The sequence below is a fragment of the Euprymna scolopes genome, chromosome 27 (assembly GCF_053919585.1).
Source record: "Euprymna scolopes isolate OS-2025 chromosome 27, ASM5391958v1, whole genome shotgun sequence".
NCBI classification, from domain to species: Eukaryota; Metazoa; Mollusca; class Cephalopoda; order Sepiida; family Sepiolidae; genus Euprymna; species Euprymna scolopes.
This window is the reverse complement of record NC_136508.1, coordinates 83,585,474-83,606,258: the sequence shown is the minus strand read 5'-3', so window position 1 is coordinate 83,606,258 and position 20,785 is coordinate 83,585,474. Positions and strand designations below refer to the sequence as shown.

At 32.4% G+C, this 20,785-nt stretch overlaps 1 protein-coding gene across 2 annotated transcripts in view; it reads left to right on the top strand.

Moving 5' to 3' along the window:
* The first annotated feature begins 806 nt into the window (after positions 1-806).
* Positions 807-20,785, top strand: part of LOC145248949 (glycogen synthase kinase-3 beta-like) — a 121,787-nt gene continuing 101,808 nt past the window's right edge. The window contains exons 1-2 of one of the 2 annotated variants that reach the window (XM_080110749.1): positions 807-913; positions 3,141-3,298. In XM_080110749.1, coding sequence (XP_079966875.1) covers positions 3,205-3,298 — 94 coding nt within the window. In that variant the 5' untranslated portion in view covers positions 807-913; positions 3,141-3,204. Of the gene's footprint in view, positions 914-1,327; positions 2,428-3,140; positions 3,299-20,785 lie in introns of those variants that run through there. The other variant, XM_080110748.1, reaches the window with a different exon arrangement.

Below are 20,785 nucleotides of genomic sequence, written 5' to 3'. Positions count from 1 at the left end.
TGACCGAGGTCAGAAAAGATGAATGCCTTTTCATATTTTTAGGTTACTAAAAATTAAAAATACATGAATATTTAAAATTATATCTCGATTATTAAACTTTTTATAAATGATATCGGCGTTTGTACAGTTTAATAAAATAAAACATTTTCACTTAAAATGACAATACTTTTAGAAAAATTAATCTTATTTAATTTATAAAACAAAATTGAATTGTGAAGTTTTCTGGAAGGTATTTGTTGATTATTTATTAAATTTAAATTATTCATCTCTCAAAGATTAAAAAATGTAGAAATTTAAATTTTGAGTTGACGATATATATATATATATTATATATCAAGTCAAAATTAAAATTCCAATTATATGTGTGTGTGTGTGTGTGTGTTACTTTTTTAACAAAGAAAATACAAACAGTTTTACGTAATTTAGTTTTTAATTAACAAAACCGGGAAAATTATTCTTCTAAGTTCTTTTTAAACTCTTAAACAAAAAGAAATAATTAAAAAATGAAAAAAATATAAAGAGCAAAAAGTATTTTTAATTACTTTTTATTCTATTTTGTAAGCAAATGAATAAATTAGAAAAAAAATATGAATAATGAAGATCATCCAATAAAATTTGATTAAGAACTTTGATTTCTAAACATTTGAACGCATTTGAACAAAAGCCTGCTTACTACAGGTTAATTAAAAATGAAGATATTTATATTCAGTATTAAAATTATTGGTAAACGAAATGCAACCGTGCAAAAGCTACTTCTCTTTTTACACTAACTTCGTAAGTGTGTGAAACGTCAATAAGAATTGTACACAAATATCGAGTGATGTCATTTGACGTCATCACTCTTTGTGCTTGAGATCATTCGACATTGGAGGAAAAAATATACTTCGGCAATTTCCGGTAAATGTTCAAGAAGGTAACCATTTCGAAATAAATCTGTAGGAAATCTATTTTTAAGCAATAGTAGCTGAGCAATTTATTTTGGACTTTTCTAAAACAAACACCTTTAAAAAATTACGTTAAAAATTTAGCGTTTGTTATTTTAGAACAGTTAAACAGCAGATAAAAATAGAGGCAACGGTAACTGTACTATACGGAATAGGTTCTTCTGAAACGAAACGATACACCCGAAACGAAATGGTAAAAATTATTTAAATAAATTATAATTGATCATCGAAGCAACAAATAAATTATTTTTCTAATTAAAAAAAAAATGTATAATTGTGAAATATATAAGTAAAATGGCAAATATAATCAATTGATTTCTGAATTTATATTGTTGCTTAAAATTTACAGCTGAGATTTAGTGCCATTTTTTTACTCTCTCTCTCACACTGTAACGAGGCTTGTTCAAGTGAATGTACTGGTGTCCATGATAGCAAAGTCTATTATTCTTGGTCATCAGTTCGATTCTAACTTTAACAGTATTATAATAACTACCAGCAGTCGTAGTGCTGTCATCATCATCGTCTGACAATTCTTTTCGTGTTATATATTCTTCAGCTGTTTTTTCTTTCTTTCTTTTTCTTTTAATTTGTTTGTTTGTTAATAACTGTTACTGACTTTGGAGTTACCAAATCGAGTTTCCAAAAAGAAGAAAAAAGGGGGAACGACATCAATGGCGTAAAAAAAAGGTTTACGACGGAACACTTACTTGTTTCTCTCGTTTCTCGACGGCTTCTTCCTATTAATAACCACGTCGACTGCTATTTCTTATTTAACTTGTTTAACACAAAAAGGGAAACTTAAATGGATGTAAAAACGAATTATGATTGCAACCAAGTAGACGAGTCTTTCTACCTGGCGGATGTACAACGGAACCAAAATTAAATATAACCCGAAAACAAGCACGTCTTCATAGCCAAAATATACATATAATTCTTTCTATATAGATATCTATGTAGATATCGAGGTTCACTCTTCATTTAACACATTTCCTTACATATGCGCATAATTAAAATATCCAGATTTAAAAAGATTGTTTGCACAATAATCTTTTAAAAATGACTAAATCTGAAATGCAGACGTAAAAATTACAACGAAATTTTATGAGGAAATCCTATTTTCTGTGAGAAAGAGGCGAAATTTGTGAGGAAAAAAAATAATCAATAAGTATAAAAGTCTTATCTCCATAAGTAATATTTAATAATAGTATTGACGCTCCCAAAGTGTACGTTTCCATTTGATAAAAAGGAAAAGCAATCGTTCATTAACTAAGGTGAAAAAATAGAGGCTTTCCTCTTTAAAAAAAAAAAAAAAATTGTTGTTGTTTTACTCCCTAAAATTGCAAAAAAGAAAAAAAAAAAAACCCCGATTCATAATTTGTCAGGGTGGAGAATTTGAAAAAATAATGGCAAGCAGATGAAGAATTTTAGGAGTGAATTTCAATTCCTTTCTCAAAATAATCCGTTTGATTTTTGGTGATTTCAGGTGAGAATAGAATCACTTTTTTCTGCAACATTTTCATGCAGTTATTTCTTGTTGATAAATATTTAAAAAGAAACGTGAAAAATGAATAATTTGTAATTCGAAAAATAATTTTGTAATTAATATATGAAATAAACAATTTGGAATTTGGAAAAAAAAATTGATAAATATTCAAAAAACATTCTATTTTGCTTTTTATAATGGCACAATTCTGATCTTGCAGGCATTAATTATAAAATCTTAATTTCTCTGACCGATTTCTATTACTGTTTTAATTTTTAAATCTATTTGTCGAATACTAACAAAACAAAGTTTTAGATGTGATTAAAAAAACAAAAAACAAACAAACACTACCTTTTTAATTAAAAAAAAATTGATAAGGTTCAAATAATTTTAAAAACTTACAGATTTTCTATTTAGTTTATTTTTGTAACCTTTCTTTCACCAATGCTTAATTTAATATCAACAGTTTAAAATATTATTTTATGATTTTTAAAAAAATAAAAAAAATAATAATAATAAATAAAAGTGGATTCGAAATTTCGCAAAATGCTTTCTTATTTAGAGCAGACTCGCTGGAAAGTGCGAATTTAGTAGTTGCTGGAGACGACGACGTCGCTGTTTTAGCCCTCGTAAAATAAAGCCATATTTATTCGTTTTCTTTATTATTGAAAGAAGGTCCATTTTTTTTCTTCTTTCTCTTGGCCACGAAATAGGGGTGAAAAGTGAACCTCTTGAACCGATTTGTCTAAAGAGGTGAAACCTGTGGATGCCTTCGCCATGAGTGGACGCCCCAGGACGACATCGTTCGCCGAAGGAGGCAAAGCCGGCACAGGACAGGATTCGCCATTTTACCGTTCCATGCGGACCATAAGTAAGTAAAAGTGACAAATTTATTTATTTAAATCAATTCGAATATCTCTTTAATGTCTCCTTCCTTCTCTCCTCCTTTATCCTTCGTCTCCTGTACCTCTCTCAGTCTAGCTCTCCTCCCTCTATCTATTCCTCTCGCCCACCTCTTTCTTTTCCCCTCCCCTTTCCATGTCGTTTCCATCTCTTTCCTCCCGTCTCTCAATCTCATATCTCCATCTCTTTCCTCTCGTCTCTGCATCTCTTTCCTCTCGGTGCAGCCTTTTTTCCCCTCGTCTCTCAATCTCTTTCCCCTCGTCTCTCAATCTCTTTCCCCTCGTCTCTCCATCTCTCGTTTCCATCTCTTTCCCCTCGTCTCTCCATCTCTCGTTTCCATCTCTTTCCCCTCGTCTCTCCATCTCTCGTTTCCATCTCTTTCCCCTCGTCTCTCCATCTCTCGTTTCCATCTCTTTCCCCTCGTCTCTCCATCTCTCGTTTCCATCTCTTTCCCCTCGTCTCTCCATCTCTCGTTTCCATCTCTTTCCCCTCGTCTCTCCATCTCTCGTTTCCATCTCTTTCCCCTCGTCTCTCCATCTCTTTCCCCTCGTCTCTCCATCTCTCGTCTCTCCATCTCTTTCCCCTCGTCTCTCCATCTCTTTCCCCTCGTCTCTCCATCTCTTTCCCCTCGTCTCTCCATCTCTTTCCCCTCGTCTCTCCATCTCTTTCCCCTCGTCTCTCCATCTCTTTCCCCTCGTCTCTCCATCTCTTTCCCCCTCGTCTCTCCATCTCTCGTTTCCATCTCTTTCCCCTCGTCTCTCCATCTCTCGTTTCCATCTCTTTCCCCTCGTCTCTCCATCTCTCGTTTCCATCTCTTTCCCCTCGTCTCTCCATCTCTCGTTTCCATCTCTTTCCCCTCGTCTCTCCATCTCTCGTTTCCATCTCTTTCCCCTCGTCTCTCCGTCTCCTTTCGTCTCTCCGTCTCGTTCCCCACGTCTCTCCGTCTCCTTTCGTCTCTCCGTCTCGTTCCCCACGTCTCTCCGTCTCGTTTCCCTCTCTCTCCTCCCCATCTTTCATTTCTATCTCTTTTCTCCCGACTTAATCTCCTTTTTTCTTTTCCTCGTTTCTCCCTCTCCTCTCTTAGTCTCTTTTCATTCGTCTCTCCATTTCTCCTTGCTTGTCTTTTCGTCTCTTCCTTGCTCACCTCTCTCACTCACTTCTTCTCGCGTCTCTCCATCCCCCTCTCTCTCTTCTTTTTTTTTTCCTACTATCTGGGTCAGCAGAAGCAGGAGGAGGCGGAATGATGCTAATATGGCGTTACTGACCAACAACCACTCCGTATTTCCTTTTACACATATACTGTTATTACTTTTATATCTTTATCTAATTTCCTTCACAGTAAATCTTGTTTTTCTTATTACTCGTTTTCGATTCATCCTTAAATTATTTTTTTTCCTAAGCATTTTATTTGGTTCATCGTTCATTTCTATTGGCTTTCTAAATTTCGTTTATTATCGTTAATAAATCCAATTTTATAATTGATAATTTTAAAGTATTAAAATTGTTGCATTCTTGCTCGTTTCACTAAAAATGCAACATATTCAAGTGATTTATTTTGAAACCAAAAATCATTTATAAGTTGTAATAAAATTTTCACATTTTGCAATAGTTTTTCTTGGAAATAACACACACACAAACAAAAAATAACATTTTCGACGATCCTTCATCTCTTAAAATTAAACTGTTTATTAAATTATAAATGAATAATTTAACTTTGTATTTTGTTGTTGGCGATATGAGTCAAAATGTAAGAGCAATATTTCACATGATCCTTTGCCTAAAACTCCAATTTGGAATCTCCAAATCTGCAGATGATAGACCCCTTAAAAACATACCCCCACTCGAAAAACAGATGTTTTTCTTAAAAAAGGGTGTTGAGGGGGGGGGGGGCAAACTACCTCTAACCCTTTGATATCACGATCCAATTTTAAAGAATGACATTGGCATGATTACATCCACGTGACATTTATTGCTAAGTGGAAAACTTGAAATGGATGACACATCCAAATTAAACATGTCTTTTGTTAATTTTTGTTTCTTTGTTTGGTTTTAGACTAAAGAGGTTCGTGAAAATGTCTTGAAACTCATTTAAACTTCGTTTAAAGGGCAAATTCACAAATCGTATCATTCTTAGTTTAATAAGTGGAGTTGACCTTGTTTTGGGTTTTTTTTTTTTTTTGCTGCAAATATTTTTGTTGATTCAAAAATTCTACTTTACGTGTGTCATGATTACGAGTTGCCATGATCTTTTTAATAAACTTGTGTGTGACCATTTCTCGTCTGTACGTGACTTACATGGTTTTATTTTTTAATTGGTATAAATCGAATATTTGTTGAAATCAAAAATACAGTAGCGTAGAATGAAACAAATGTTAAAATCCCAGTAAAAAAAAATTACGAAATTAAATCAACATAATGCATACCGGGCTTTAAATAAATCATTTTAATGTTTTGTTAATAGTTGAAAACAAAAATGAATTCGTGAACCTTCAAAATTGAAAAGAATTTGAAAGCCTTTAAACTGTCAAAAAAAAAAAAGAAAGAAAAAAAGAATCCTTTAAACTAGCTTAAAAATTCTTAGCAGATCCTCATGTATAGTTTTGGAATCTATTTACGTCTAATAATTTGGTGCTTCTACGGAATTTGAACCGAACTTACTTTTTGTTGAATTAAACTTAAAACTTGAGTTAAGAAAAAAAAACAAAAAAAAACTGTTCGGTTCATATCCTGTGGAAGTATCATTAATAGAATATCAATTTAACAAAATAGCTTTTATAACAATTTGGTTCAATTGTTAATGTAATGACCAACAAACGGTGCCGTAAATTTAACGTTCAAATCTAATTAAGGGGGGGGGGCAAAAATGAAAGTAAAAAGGCACCTGGGCAACGTCGAGTAGATTACACTTCATATTTTTCTGTCTTTTTAAATCAAACAGTATTCATTAAAAACGAAATTGAAGTATATTACAAATATATATATAAAAGGGGAAGATGTGTCCAAACGGCAATAACATTTCTTGAATTAATTAATAAAATGACCTTTTTGGAAACCAATATGCAAATATTAGAAAGTTTAATCGGATTTTATTCGTTTCATTGATCATTTAAAGAAATTCCTGAAATATTTTATTTGAAATCAGAAATATTAATTTTAGATGATCTTACAAATGCTGGTTTATTGTTAAGTAACGACTATTATTTAATTTACATTTTATTGTTTTATTTAATAATTTCCGATAATTAATACGACTTTGCAGGATGGAATCTTTGAAATTCTTTGAGTTTGTTTGTAATTGTCTCTTTCAATTCTTTTTTTTTTTTTTTTTTTGCCAAACACAAAATGAATGCAAAATAATATAATGGCGTAATCCTTTTTTTCTTTAATCTATAGACATTTTTATGTAAACTTCCTTTTTAATGTGTGTTGCTGAAATGTCGATTGTCTCTGTGATCACTTTTCGTGTCATGCATTTCTCGTCCCTTTGTGATTTATACATCATTTAACCGAATGTTTATTGAAATAATGCAATACCGTAAAATAAAACCGAAAATTTTTTAAAATCTATTTGATAATGATAAAATTAAATCTGCCATATTTTTTGTACTTATCCAAAATACAGACCGTAAAGGGATTAAATTTAAAGTTTAAGTTAAATTCAATTTTTTCTTAGGTGAAAGTACAAAATAATTACAAAACGCCCTCTCCTTCCTTCACATGTTAAGAATGGGTTTCTAAATAATAACGTTATTATTTCAGCACAGTCCGTGTTCTACATATATACCCATTTATTTTCCATAAAGAAGTCGAGCATTTTAATCTCGTGTTAATTAATAAGGACAATTAAATTACTTCGTGACCCTTCGAAATTTGAAAGGAATTTAGACGCATTTCAACTGCCGAATAAAATTCATTTAAATTGACTTGAAAATTCTTACCAAATCGTTAACTATCAGAAGATTGACAGTTGTGGAAGCTATTTATTTCTGATAATTTTATAGATTAAAACATTACCTTAATGACAAAATTAGTCATATTTTTATAACCATTTAGATTCAATTAAGTCATGTAAATTTAGGGCACTTCTGCATGTCAGTGACATATTAGCAACAGAGACAAGTTATCGACCCCTGTTCTTCGAGAGAGAGCAGACGTCTAGCGGCCATTATGTGAACCTCAAATATAAACAAGTATTTACGATAACGCAAAACATATATAACAAAATAACACAAATATGAAAATCGAAACCTTAAGAAATGTATCAAAATATAATTTTAATGTATTAATATTTCTTTTCAATATATATAAATATAAAAACACGAAACATTTATAGATTGTTTTTAGAATTGTTTTTTTTTTTACGGTAAGGTTGTATAAAAATGTAGCAAAATATAATTTTAAAAACATGAACCTTTATAGAGGTTTAATAATAAATTTTTTTTTTTTTTTTTTTTTTTTTTTTTTTTTTTTTTTTTTTTTTTTGTACAGAAAAATTGTATAAAAATGTAGCAAAATATGATTTTAGTTTGCACGCACTTTTAGAAAAGGGAGAGTTATCGACCCCTGCTCTTTGGCTGACCAGTGACACCTGTCAGCAGTTCTTGAAACTAAAATACACACATTCGCCTCATGTCACTGACATACAGAAGTGCCATATTTAGCTTTCAAAGTATATGCAGAATATGGACCATGCTGAAATAATAACGTTATTAAGAAACCCATTCTTAACATGAGAAGGGCGTCTTGTAACTGTTCTATGCTTCCACCTCACAATTTAACAAGATATCTTAAACATCGAATTTAACTTGAAAATCTTATATTAAAAATAGCATGGTTTGTATTCTGCATAAGTATCCAAAATTCTATTTAAAAATAACAAAAACTGAAGGTACGAAAGACTTTCGTGCAATTCTGGGTAAATTTAGATTAAAATTTAAGTTTTAAGATTAACACATCTTATTGGTAATTCTTGTATTGTAAAAATTAAGAATGAAATACATTCAGAAACTAAAACCAAAAAATCCCAAAACAATCAAAACCATTTAAAATGAAACGGTTGCAACATAATATTTAGAATTATCATTTTTTGTTTTAAAAATACTTTTGACCCATTTCTAAAAATGTGTGGTTAAATTAAAAGCATTTTTTCATGATTTTTCAGATGATTACATTAACCGTCTCCCCTTGAGTTTTAAAATCTTTTAAGTCCCAGAAACAGAATCATTTCTTTGAGTCATAAAACCCAATCTATTGAATTTAATTATGAGACTAAAAACAAAATTTGAGAAACTTTAAATGTGTCCATTTTTTAATGAGATGCCCATTGAATATCTGTTCAGTTTTACATGCAGGCAGGTGTTGTCCTTCTAACCTATCTTTGCTCAGGCTTCTTTGAAGATGCTATCGAACATAATTATTGCTTTCAAAAAGTAACATTCACATCCACCAATTGTCTATGCATGGTGTATTGCTGCTCCATCTGGGCTGGTACATCCACCATTAATCTCACCGTAGACAATCTTATAAAAATAGTCTCCAATCTAATAGATACTGCACTATCAACTCGACTCCAACCCCTGTTCCATCACTGCACTATCAACTCGGCTCCAACCCCTGTTCCATCACTGCACTATCAACTCGGCTCCAACCCCTGTTCCATCACTGCACTATCAACTCGGCTCCAACCCCTGTTCCATCACTGCACTATCAACTCGGCTCCAACCCCTGTTCCATCACTGCACTATTGCATCCCTGTGCCGGTCTTACAAGTATTTTAATGGAATATGTTTTGATGAACTTCCTGCACTTGTTACCCCTCAATGTACATACCTCAACAAAGCCGTCTAATAGCAAAATACCACCCTTTCACTTGAGAGGTCCTTAGATGCTGGAAAACTTTCTATTCTGGTAACCTTGGATTGCTAAACTTGGAAATTCATTTCCTACTTCCCTGACTATACTAACCTACAAAATTTGAAATATAATGTGAACAGACATCTCGTTAATCTCCTTACATAATCGCCTGGAGACATGGTAAAATAGTAGCCCCTTACATCCAAGTAGCAATATGCCTTGTTTGAGGTGACTATGAGTAAAAAAGAAATAATTTAGAATCTGCATAATTATTGCAAGACAAATTTAAAGCTATTTTCAGATTTCTTTTAAGTTATTGAACATTTTCTTTTTCATAAAATTTTCAGATAAATTTGAAGAAAAAAATGATTTAACTGCCCACTTACTAAGATCATAAATATTCATCTCATAAAAAGATCCAACACATTTTAAAGCTTATATGTGACACTCCTTTAACTAATGTTTACTGCACTACAAAATTGGGCAGGGGAGGGGATTATGACAATAGTTTTTTTTTTTTTTAAATATTTTCAAAACCTTGTTAATAAAGAAGTACATAAGGTTTACATGTTCCATATTTCTGATCTAAGGAGTTTGTTCAGATGAACCTGAACTAATTACGTCCTTCTTCAGGAAAGAGGGTTATGTAGTATCTGTTTTGTTGCGATGCCATCCTATCAGGCATTTCCTCCTCCTTCGTAGTGTCCATTCGTCATATCATCCACTCGGTCATTAAATCCTCTTTTGGGGGTCAGTGTATGGAGTTCATTCCCCATTATATCTTCCTTTCAATCTAGCAAAAATATGCGATCTGAGAGAGTATGTATTTGCTAATGTGTGTGTTATGTCAGTCTTGTATCCCTCTATAGGCTACATAACAACGGAGTTACTATCTCTAAAAGCATATGAGAAAATTGACCACATCCTGTCTACTCATTCTTCAGCTAACATTCATGTCTGTGGGGACTTCAATGTTCACAATGTGGAATTGTTAGCCCAAGACAGATGATGAGAGGAGGTTTTGTTACGATTTCTCTATTGCTTATGACCTAACTCAGATTGTTCACAAACCCACCCGTGTGCCCGACACTGATGGTCAGTATGCAAGTCTTCTAGACCTTTTTCTCACAACTTGCCCTTCGTTCTGTTCCCACTGGAATCTTCTAACCACTTGGTTGTCTCAGTTAAAATAAAAACAAAATTTAATAAGTCCTCCGACATACCTCTCCATCGAACAGTATATTGATACTCTATGGCTAACTGGGATAGCTTTCATACATTTCTATCAGATCTACCTTGTTTAAAAAGAATGTTCCATGTTTAAAAAAGAATGTGTCCACTATAGTATCAAACCTGATGAAATGGTTAATTGTAGGTATAAACCATTTCATATCCTCCAAAAAATTCCAGCAAAAACCTAAGTCAGCCATGGTTCTCTCCAGAATTGTGCACAGAAATCACTATTTCCATTGCTTCCAACGTAATAGATTTACTGAGACTAAAGCCACATTCAGAACTGCCAGCAATCACTGTAAAAGGGTAATAAAGAACGCGAGAGTTGTATGCTCAGTCCATCAAGTCCAAAGTAGCTGAGCAGCGACTTGTTTCCACTAATTTTGGCAAATAACCGACAGGGTCCTGAATAGAAGTGTGTGCTCTATCCCAACAGACCTGAGGTAATATTGTCAGCATCAAAGCCAAACTCTTTGCCAAAAACTTTGCAGCTAATTCTACCCTATGCGATGAGGGCTGCCAACACCCCCGTATTTTCTCATGTCTGAAAACACACTATGCGACATACAAATATCTGTACGTGATGTTGCCAAGCTAATCAAAAACCTCAGTTCCAGTAAAGCAACTGACTTTGACAACATTCTTATTATAGTGCTCAAAAAGCTTCAATCACAACTAGCTCCCATACTTACAAAGCGTTGTCTTAAGGAAAATTATTTCCCAAAACCCTGGAAAATCTCCTCAGTATGACCTGTATTTAAGAATTCAGGTGACCGCTCATCTCCCTCTTAATATAGACCAATCAGTCTCCTGTGCGTCATGAGTAAGTTGCTGGAATCTGTATTAAATAGAGAAGTAATCAACCACCTCAGCAAAAATAACCTTCTCATTGACCTGCAATATGGTTTCTGTTCTGCTAGAAAGACAGCAGATGTGCTTACAATTATATCTCAACGGAAGTTTCCTTTCTAGGGCAATTGCCCTTGACATATCAAAGACTTTTGATAGGGTATGTTATAATAGTCTACTCCACAAGATCTCCAGCTACAGTATAGCTGGAAAATGTATTTTCAATTATCAAATCATTTCTCTCTGATAGGTTCATAAGAGTAGTGGTTGATGGGCAGAAATCATAAATTCACAGTATTACTGCTGGAGTCCTTCAAGGGTCCATCCTGGGCCCAACTCTCTTCCTGATCTACATCAATGATCTCACAAATTACATTCTAAGATCATTTGCAGACATTTATGTTGACAACAATACCATCTATGGTAACACTTCAAAGGCTGTAAACGACCAAGTTTTCTCTGATTTTCTCTCCTCTGATCTTGATCAGGTGGTGCAATGAGGAAAGGAGTGGCTGGTTAATTTTAATTCATCTAAAATCAAGCTTCTATCTTTTTACATCATCAACGCTCTGATCGCCATCTTGTATCAATTGAAATGAATGGCTTGTCTGATGGAGGCTCCATGTTTTGACAGGCTTCCAGATCTCCTCCTCTTTACTCCTGATCCGAGATGGAACACGTACATCAAATCCGTTGCCAAGACTGTTGGAAAAATGGCAGGATCGTTCTACCACTCCAGTAGATATCTCACTGCTGATGCACTTTTCTACCTGTATAAGAGCCAAGTACATCCAAGAATGAAGTACTGTTGCCACATCTGGGCAGGAGCTGCTAGAAGCAGCTTAATCTGCCTTGATCGTTCAAAATAGACTTCGTAGACTAGTGGGGGATGCCCTTTTCTCTTCCTTGCAACCTCTTTACCACAAAAGAGACATTGTGAGCATGTCTCTACTTTATCATTATTTTCATAGTAAGTGTTCATCTGAGCTCTAATCCATGGTCCCCCTCCTTGCCTGGCTTTCACAAAAAAAAACACTCCTCTAGCTGAAGCCACTATCAATAATTTCCTCCACTCTTTATCTGTGCCTAAACCTAAATGTAGATTCCATGAACAAAGCTTCTTTTTTAGAACTGCATGCCTGGGGAATATTTCGTTTTCCTGCTTTCCAACTGACTACGATATGATCGTTCAAGTCCAACGTAAATAAATTCTTATTGAGCTGTCCTCTTAAGTAATCCAATTTACCAAATTTTCACCACTATTACATTTCCCATTGACTACTGTACACTCATTAATCCTTATCTTCGAGTGGCCTCCGAGCCTTGATAAGTGGTGATTCCTTTGTAAAAATAAATCCCTGAGAAGACGGTTAAAACCTAGATCAATCGGCATTGTTTTTTTTTTTTTTTTTTTTTTTTTCAATGTTTACATCATTTCACTTATATATACACACTAGCAAGCCACCCCGACATTGCCTGATCGTAAAATATGCATATTATATTTTAATTTATACAGAAATTGAGATGTGCATGCGAGTATTGTTTTTTCTATATAGTTCACTTCTTGTAAGTAAAAAAACATACTCTAGCTGAGATCCAAATCAAAACCTAAAAACAGTGAGTCATGTATGATAACCATTAGGCCAGCTTAACACTATCTTAAAAAAGTGTTCTCAAACCTACTTATTCTTAACATAAGGAATTTGTCACGTAAACCATTCACCTGTGCATTTGCGAAACAGTTGACAAACAGATAAAAATCCAATGACCTATGTCCCAATTTTTCAATTTTGACCCCTTTTTTTTTTCGGGTGAAAACCAATTAAAAAGTTTTCCACGTATCTGAATATCCTATATACCAAATTTCATTTCTGTAGATAAAAAAGTTGTTGAGCTTATAGGTTGAGAATTGTCCTCACAAACATTCTCATTTTTATAGATGATATATAGATTAGTAACATGTACTTATATGTAGTAATAATAATCCAAATGATACAAATTATTTATATTTATAAATGAGTATAAAAATTTAGAAATATTTTAAACGAATCAAATGTTGCTTTACAGATTTAATCAGACCTCATATGGAGCATTGCACTTAGGACTGAAGTACAGTTTCTAGCCGTGGAAATTAGATTTTTTTTTTTTTTTTTTTTTTTTTCTTTATTAAGTCATTGTCATAAAACCATTAACAATAGACAGAGGCTACCAAGCTAATTAGGGAATGTGTAAAACTTAAGAACATCACAACAGTTAGCCAGTACAGAACTTCAAAAATGTGATAGTGATAGATATTTATTCACACAATTCTGAGGCAGTATGTTCAGTACTGCAGAACACAATGCGAAAGGAGATTGCTGATGTATTTCTGAGCAAACACTGGTGTAATTATGCAGAGTGTCTAATGTGAATGTATATTATTGAAGGTTTGGTCTGTTCAGCCACAGCACAGGACTATTTAAGCATTGCAATGGGGCAAGAAGCATGAAATAATCTGTAGGCAATAGAAGCAACTGCTACATTCCAGCAAGTAGACAGCAGATCTAATCTAATGTAATATTGAAATTTAAAAGCATACAAAGAGTGATAAAATTTATAAAGAGTATTTACTTTCTTGCCGGGAGGTTAGACACAAGTTCAGATGTTTTAGATGAAAATGTTTTCGTGGAACAAACTTGGCACATCCAAGTTTTCAGCCTTTGTCATTAATTATTTAGCCACAAAAAAAAAAAAAAAAAAACTAATAAAGAACTGCGCTCATTATCGATGTCACAGTTCCAAATGACTTTGGCCTTAATAGAGCAGAACAGGAAAAGATAACAAAATATCAGGACCTAAAAAATGATCTAAAAATGACATGGTCTCTGAAAGAAATAAACATTATACTGGTTGTGATAAGAGCAACTGAAAAATCTTCAGAAATTACTTTGAAGCAATCCCAAGAAGACCAAGCTGTGACGAAATACAGATAGCAGCCATAAAGGGAACATCGTCTATTCTTAAGGGCCCGCGGATATAAATTTAAATCATAATGGAATCAAGTGTAAGTTCCAGGAGGGATTAACCCCTTGATCTCATAAAACTAATTGAAGTAAATAAAAATAAAAAGAGCAAAAGATTACAGATGGAAAAATTGGGATGAATTACTTTTATTGTTGAAAAGACTCGGAAATGTTTTAGTGGCTTTTTATAACTATGGACTTTTTTAAAAATATTTTTTCTCGATCTAGGAGTTACTACAATGGCAAATCTGAAAATTTAATCAAATATTTTATTTTTTGCTAATAGAGTAATATATTTTAATATTTTTATGTGTTGTCACATCCGATTTAGAGCAGCAATAGTGTAGAGCTAAACATGGAATTAGATATTTTCAGAAATGATGGTAATATATTTGTAATATATATATATATATATATATAAAGTAGCATTTGAAATATTTCACAGAATCTGTATATTGATATTGTATTCGCCAAGTAAATATCTGCTACAATATATTTGTAGTTTAAGGTTTGAATTGAAAAGAAAGTTAAAAAGGAGATCTGCCCAATATGCATAACAAATGATATTCATAAAGTATATTAAACGAGCTATGAATCCCTGAAGGAAAGGTCTGCTTGATAAAATACATGCAATTATTAGAGATATATTTTTCATATGGTGCATTTCTCCAAATTTTGATACTGAAGTTCCTTTTAAACAGAAACTAGAGTAATTCTCTAATGTGACATAGTTCATTTTGACACAGTATTTTTTAAAAATTTTATGTAATATCAATAAGTAATTCTTATTTTATCATGCAGGGAATCTGTTTTGGTATTTTCTTGGAAAATATAGTCCTGCATAATTCTTATAAAAGCTTATAAAATCAAAAAAATTGTTGAAATGTAGCACAATATAATGTTAGAATCTATTTTAATTCAATTAACCTCGCTAATTGGCAAATTTATGTAATATTAAATTCCAATGTTATTCCAAGGTACACTAAAAAAAAAATGTCTCTATTTGGCTTGTTAATATTTGAATTAAAAAAAATGAGTCTGCAAATACACTCCCCCCTCTCTATTTTTATGTATGTATGTACGTATATATATATATATATATATATATATATATATATATATATATATATATATATATATATATAAGCTACACAGAATATTCCACGTTTCATTCTTGTGAGAATTTGTCAGGTTTATGCCTGAGAAACGCAAAATATTCTGTGTAGCTTAATTGCCATATATATTTTCATAACTTACTACCTAGCTCTTCCTATGTATTGAGCACTGTTAAAGTAAATACTGAAAATTTACGCATAAAATTATATCTTCATATATAAATTTATGTGATTAGATGAAGTAGTCATATGTATTAGTGTTGGGACGATTAATTGAAATCGGGAATCGTAAAAATCGGAGCATTTAGGGGTATCAGAATCGGAAATATTGATGCCTATTCTCTGATGCCAAATCGATTCTTTTAATTGTCTTTTTTTTTATCTGATTTTGTTTCAAGTAAAATCTTCCATTGCTGGTAATATTGATAAATTAGTAAATATTCATTGATTATAAAATACAAATAAAGCCAAAATTGATAGATCATCCTCCACAAGTGTGTTTTTATGAAAATCCGGGAAAATAACAATCTTTTAGTTAAATAATAAGAGATTTATAAAGAATCGGAATCAGGAAAACGCATTGGAATAATTTCATCACTAATATATATTTCACTACTTGTTGCATTATTCCTTTTGATTTATATGGACTATTACGATCTGTTTATTCCTTCATTACATTTGATTTTTAATAAGCAGGAAGAGAGAGACGGTATAAAAATAGAAAGGGGTGTGAGCAAGATAAATTGAGAGGAAGAGATATATAAAGTTAGTAAGAGATGGGTCACTGCGTGTGTTAATGAATGTGACCAATTGTAACAATTAAAATTGATTTGTTTTTAAACATAACTCAATCCTAAAACCAAAGCATGTTTTCATATGTATTTTATATAATAAAACTATAGAGGGAAAACAAATGTTTATTAACTCGGTTTTAGTATATGATAAATAGCTTTTTTCTATATATTTTAAGGTTAGTTCCTAAGATGTTTTTTGGTCTTTTTATAGCAAAAGATTTCTTATGTTTTCTTTGCTTGTTAAAACAAATAACTAAAGCACAACTGTGGATGCATCAATTTTCAGTGGCTGACAAAAGTTTTAAGAAGAATAGATTTGATAAACATTGATTTCATTTGCACACCTGTCACATTTGTATTAGCTTTCATGAATGACACTTTGGGAAATCACTCTTGATATGGATTCAAAATTCATCATTAGATAGATAAATTAACATATTGGATTCAAAATTACTTGTAAGCATTGACAAGAAGTGGTATTATTGGTAGGTTGTGAGAAGATGACCAAGAATGTATGCAAGAAGTGTAAGACAATGGAGATGGATGAGAACTCGGATGTGGACAAATATATCTGGATGATTGTTTAGATTGTCCAGAATTTTGTTACCTTGGTGAGAGCATAGGGTGGAGCAGGTGCTAGTGTGATTGCAAAAGTCAGGAGCGAATGAAGTTCAAAGACTTCTGTCATTACTAACTAGCAGAGCTTTACCACTGTTGACCAAGGGCTCTACATTGCGAGTGAAACAGTCGCATTTGCAAGTCTTTTTTTCAAAGTGGCGACTAGAAATAATGAAATGCTTATCTTTTGGAATTTCTTTCACTGACAATCTTCCAAAGATTACTCCTACTGAGTGAAAAATATCTTTTCAACTTTTTTTTTATATAAAACAAACAAAGTTAAATTATTTAAACAATAAAAGTTTAATAGAATAATATACTTTTTTTTTTAACGAAGGCTGATTAAAAAAATATCTGAAGAAATTAGAATGTTTGTACCTTCAAGTCTCAACATAAAATATTTGTTGTATATATTTAGAATTGCACTTATTAAAAAAAAAAAACACAGAAAAATCTTTGATGTACATACTCATCACAGAACGAAGATGTCATATTCTAAAAATCATATGGGCTTGGCTAGTAAACAAAAGTATTTAGTAGTCAAAGGTCAACTAAAGGTAAATTTGTCCATAGAGCCCTGGAAGAGTCTGTCAGGCATGTGTCCACAATGTGATGTGTGAGACAATGAAACCTGGCCAGTGAGTCAATTTCTCAAAGTCATCCAATACATACCAGTAATTAAAATTGATGTTAAAATAAATGTTACCATGATGATGATGATGCTGAACTATAATCATAAAATTTTATAAATTGTTGGAGTGAAAAATTCATCATCATCATCAGAATAGATATTCTTCATCAATCATCTGTTCCTTACATTCTAATTTCTCACCAAAAACAAAAAAGTCAAAGATTGTGAAACGGTTTAACCTGAAGTCAATCGCAAACAAGATTAGTTTTCTCGAAATTCTGGTCTGCGTTAATTTTAAAAATATCAACTGAATGCAAAAATTTTTTAAAGTATACTAAAATCTCTTTAAAATAACATTCACTTCTATATTTTGTAATATTTCAAATCATTCATTCCAATAGTTAAAAATTATATTCTTATTATTCTTACTAAGAGTTTTAAATTTAAAAAAAAAAAAAAATCAGAATTCCAAAAAGATTTTGCCACGGTAACACTAAATATTGCTCGTATAATGTATCACCTGCAGCAATATATATCGTCATCTTTTGACCGCAGTTGAGATGAGAGTTCACACGCTCACACCAGATATCTCATTCCCACATGACTGCTTTCAGGTCCCACCTCTCAACATCGGCATTCTTTGCAATGACCTCTGGCTGTATGAACATTCTACTTCTGGAGTGAGTTGTAGAATTCTACACAATTAGAGAAGGAATAACTTCATTTATTGCTCTAGAACAATGGCCTGCAAACGGAACACCTCTTGCTTTGACAATAGATAGTGCAAATGGAAGTTCGCCATAAATTTGTTGTTTGGTTGGATGAGTCTTCATGAGAAGTTTTGGGCTCTCCTGAGAAGACGAGTATATGTACCATTCAGGTATTTTTCCAACTTTTTGGAAAGTGTCCATGTTTCCAAACCATAGAGGAGGTAGGGTTGTCTTATAGATTTAAAATTTTGCAGTTTGATGTTTTTGCTGAGTTGCGATGTCCACATTTTGTTCAAATCATTAGAAGCAGACAATGCCATCCTCTATCTGATGTTGAAATTTTTGGATGAGGATGTGATACTTATAAAGATACTTATCATCATCGATTTGTTTTCATAACGTTGGATTCAATATTTTGATACCGTGATCTGAGTTATAAGAAGAGCGTTTGTTCATATATTCAATTTTTGTCTCATTGAGGTACAAGCCAACCTATAGTTTGAGGCTTGCTCAAGAGATTGTAGAAGAGACTGGGGATTTGGAAAGGACTAACTAATTAGTGCACTGTCATCATAGAAATCAGTGTCAGTCAGTTAAACAGCTGGATGACGTGATCTTTGTTGAGATTTTATCTAATATCCCTTTGTGTAGATGATATCTATGGACATGTGCAGGATGTAGTCCACAACAGGAATGAAGAGGAAAGGGGCAATTGTGTCACCTTGGAGCATATCTGCCTGGATTGAAAATGGTTTACTTGCTATCATCTATTAATATGGTCAAGGTTGTGCTTGTTTGAAGAACTATAATAACATCGTTTATTTTTGTTGCTATACCATATAATCCTAGAATTTCAAACATCTTAACTGCATCAAATGCTTTTGAAATGTCAGCAAACAGAAAAACAAGATTTATGTTGAAGACTTGTGATTCATCTAGAAGCTTGCAAATGCATAAGATTTGACTAAGAGTGGATCATCCCCTCTTAAAACCATTCTGGTTCTTTTGAGTAATGAAAGGAATGAATCAGTTAGGGATCATTTTTATTTATATATCTATAGCAATAAAGAGCAACTCTTATATTTACTTTATTCGAAATTTCATAAAAATCGTTCTAATAGTAGCTAGTCTAGAGGTGAAAAAATGGGTAAATAGTGAAATTCCCCTCAAATTCAACTTGCAATATTTCATTTATTTTTTTCAATCCCTCCCTGTTATAGTAAGTTAATGTGCTTCCTAATTTCTGACATAGCATTACCAGAAGCAGTAACAAAGCAAATCAGTTCCTTCACTTTTTTCTCTCACGCCTATATCTCCCCTGTGTAATCTACTCTTTTTATTACGATTTTCTGATCTTTTTTTTTATTTGCTAATCATTGAAAAGTTTTTTGGTCTTATTTTAATTAAAAATTATTGAAATTTCTTTTTTCTTTTTAAGAATTATCGAAAACACTTTTTACAATCTTAAGTAATGAACTATTTAGTTTATGAAACAATGCCAGTTACGGAACTGTGCATCACTAAAACAATGATGAAAGACCTATTAAACGAAATTTCGAACATATTTAGTACAATTTGATGGTTGGCAAGGCATGGTTTAATTGCCAACAAACAAATTTGTCGAAAGTGTCCTGATCAAAGGAAAATCAACATTCGCTGTAGAAAGGGCAAAAGATGTGTTGATGGATATTGTTGGGCTTGTTCCAAATGCAAAAACATTAAATATAAGAGTGGGTTCGTTCTTCAAAGGTAGCCGCCTAAGGCTACATTGTTGCAAATTTTGTGTTGGTGAACCTTACAAGAACCAATAGTGAATGTAGCGAAAGAAACAAGCGTCTCTCAGCAAATTATAATTAAATGGTACAGTTATATTTCCAATATTTGCACAATGTGCATGCTCGAAAATCCAGTACAAATGGATGGTCCTGGTCAAATAGTAGAAATAGTCGAAAGTAAACGTATGCACAGAAAGTATCACTAAGGAAGATATCATGAAGGGCAATGAGTTCTTAGTATGGTCTAGTGAGAAACAAGTGCAACGGTGATGGTGCCAGTTCAAACAAGAGATGCAAAAACTACTGCCAATAATTTAACAGTGCATTCAACCAGGCACACGAATTGTGAAAGATAGTATGCCTATAATGCACTAGTGAACCATGCTGTGGTAAACCACAGATATCTTTATTGATCTAGATGACCTTACTATTCACACAAATTGTGTGGAAGGTAGCTGGAGTCTGTATAAAGTTAAATTCAGGGCCATGAAGGGGACTAGCAATGCAAACTTTGATAATCATGTGAAAGAATTTCTGTGGCAATGAAGAATCCAAGCCAACTATTTTTGGAAGTTTATGTAGTGAACTTTTATGATGTTTGAAATTTTGGTATTTGGAATTTAAGAATTTCACTTATTTTTATTTCAATTTTATTTTTATACTTTTATAAACATTTATTACATAAATTTAAATTAAAACTCATTTTTTTAATTTATTATTGAGTGCAAATAAAGACTAATTGTCATTTTTATCTGTATAATTTTAATTTTTATTGTATACTTTTCAGTAATATTCTTTTCTTATATTTTATTTAAATAAATCGCTTCAGAAAGGAAATACTGAAGAACAATAAAAGTGAAGGAACTGAATTGCTT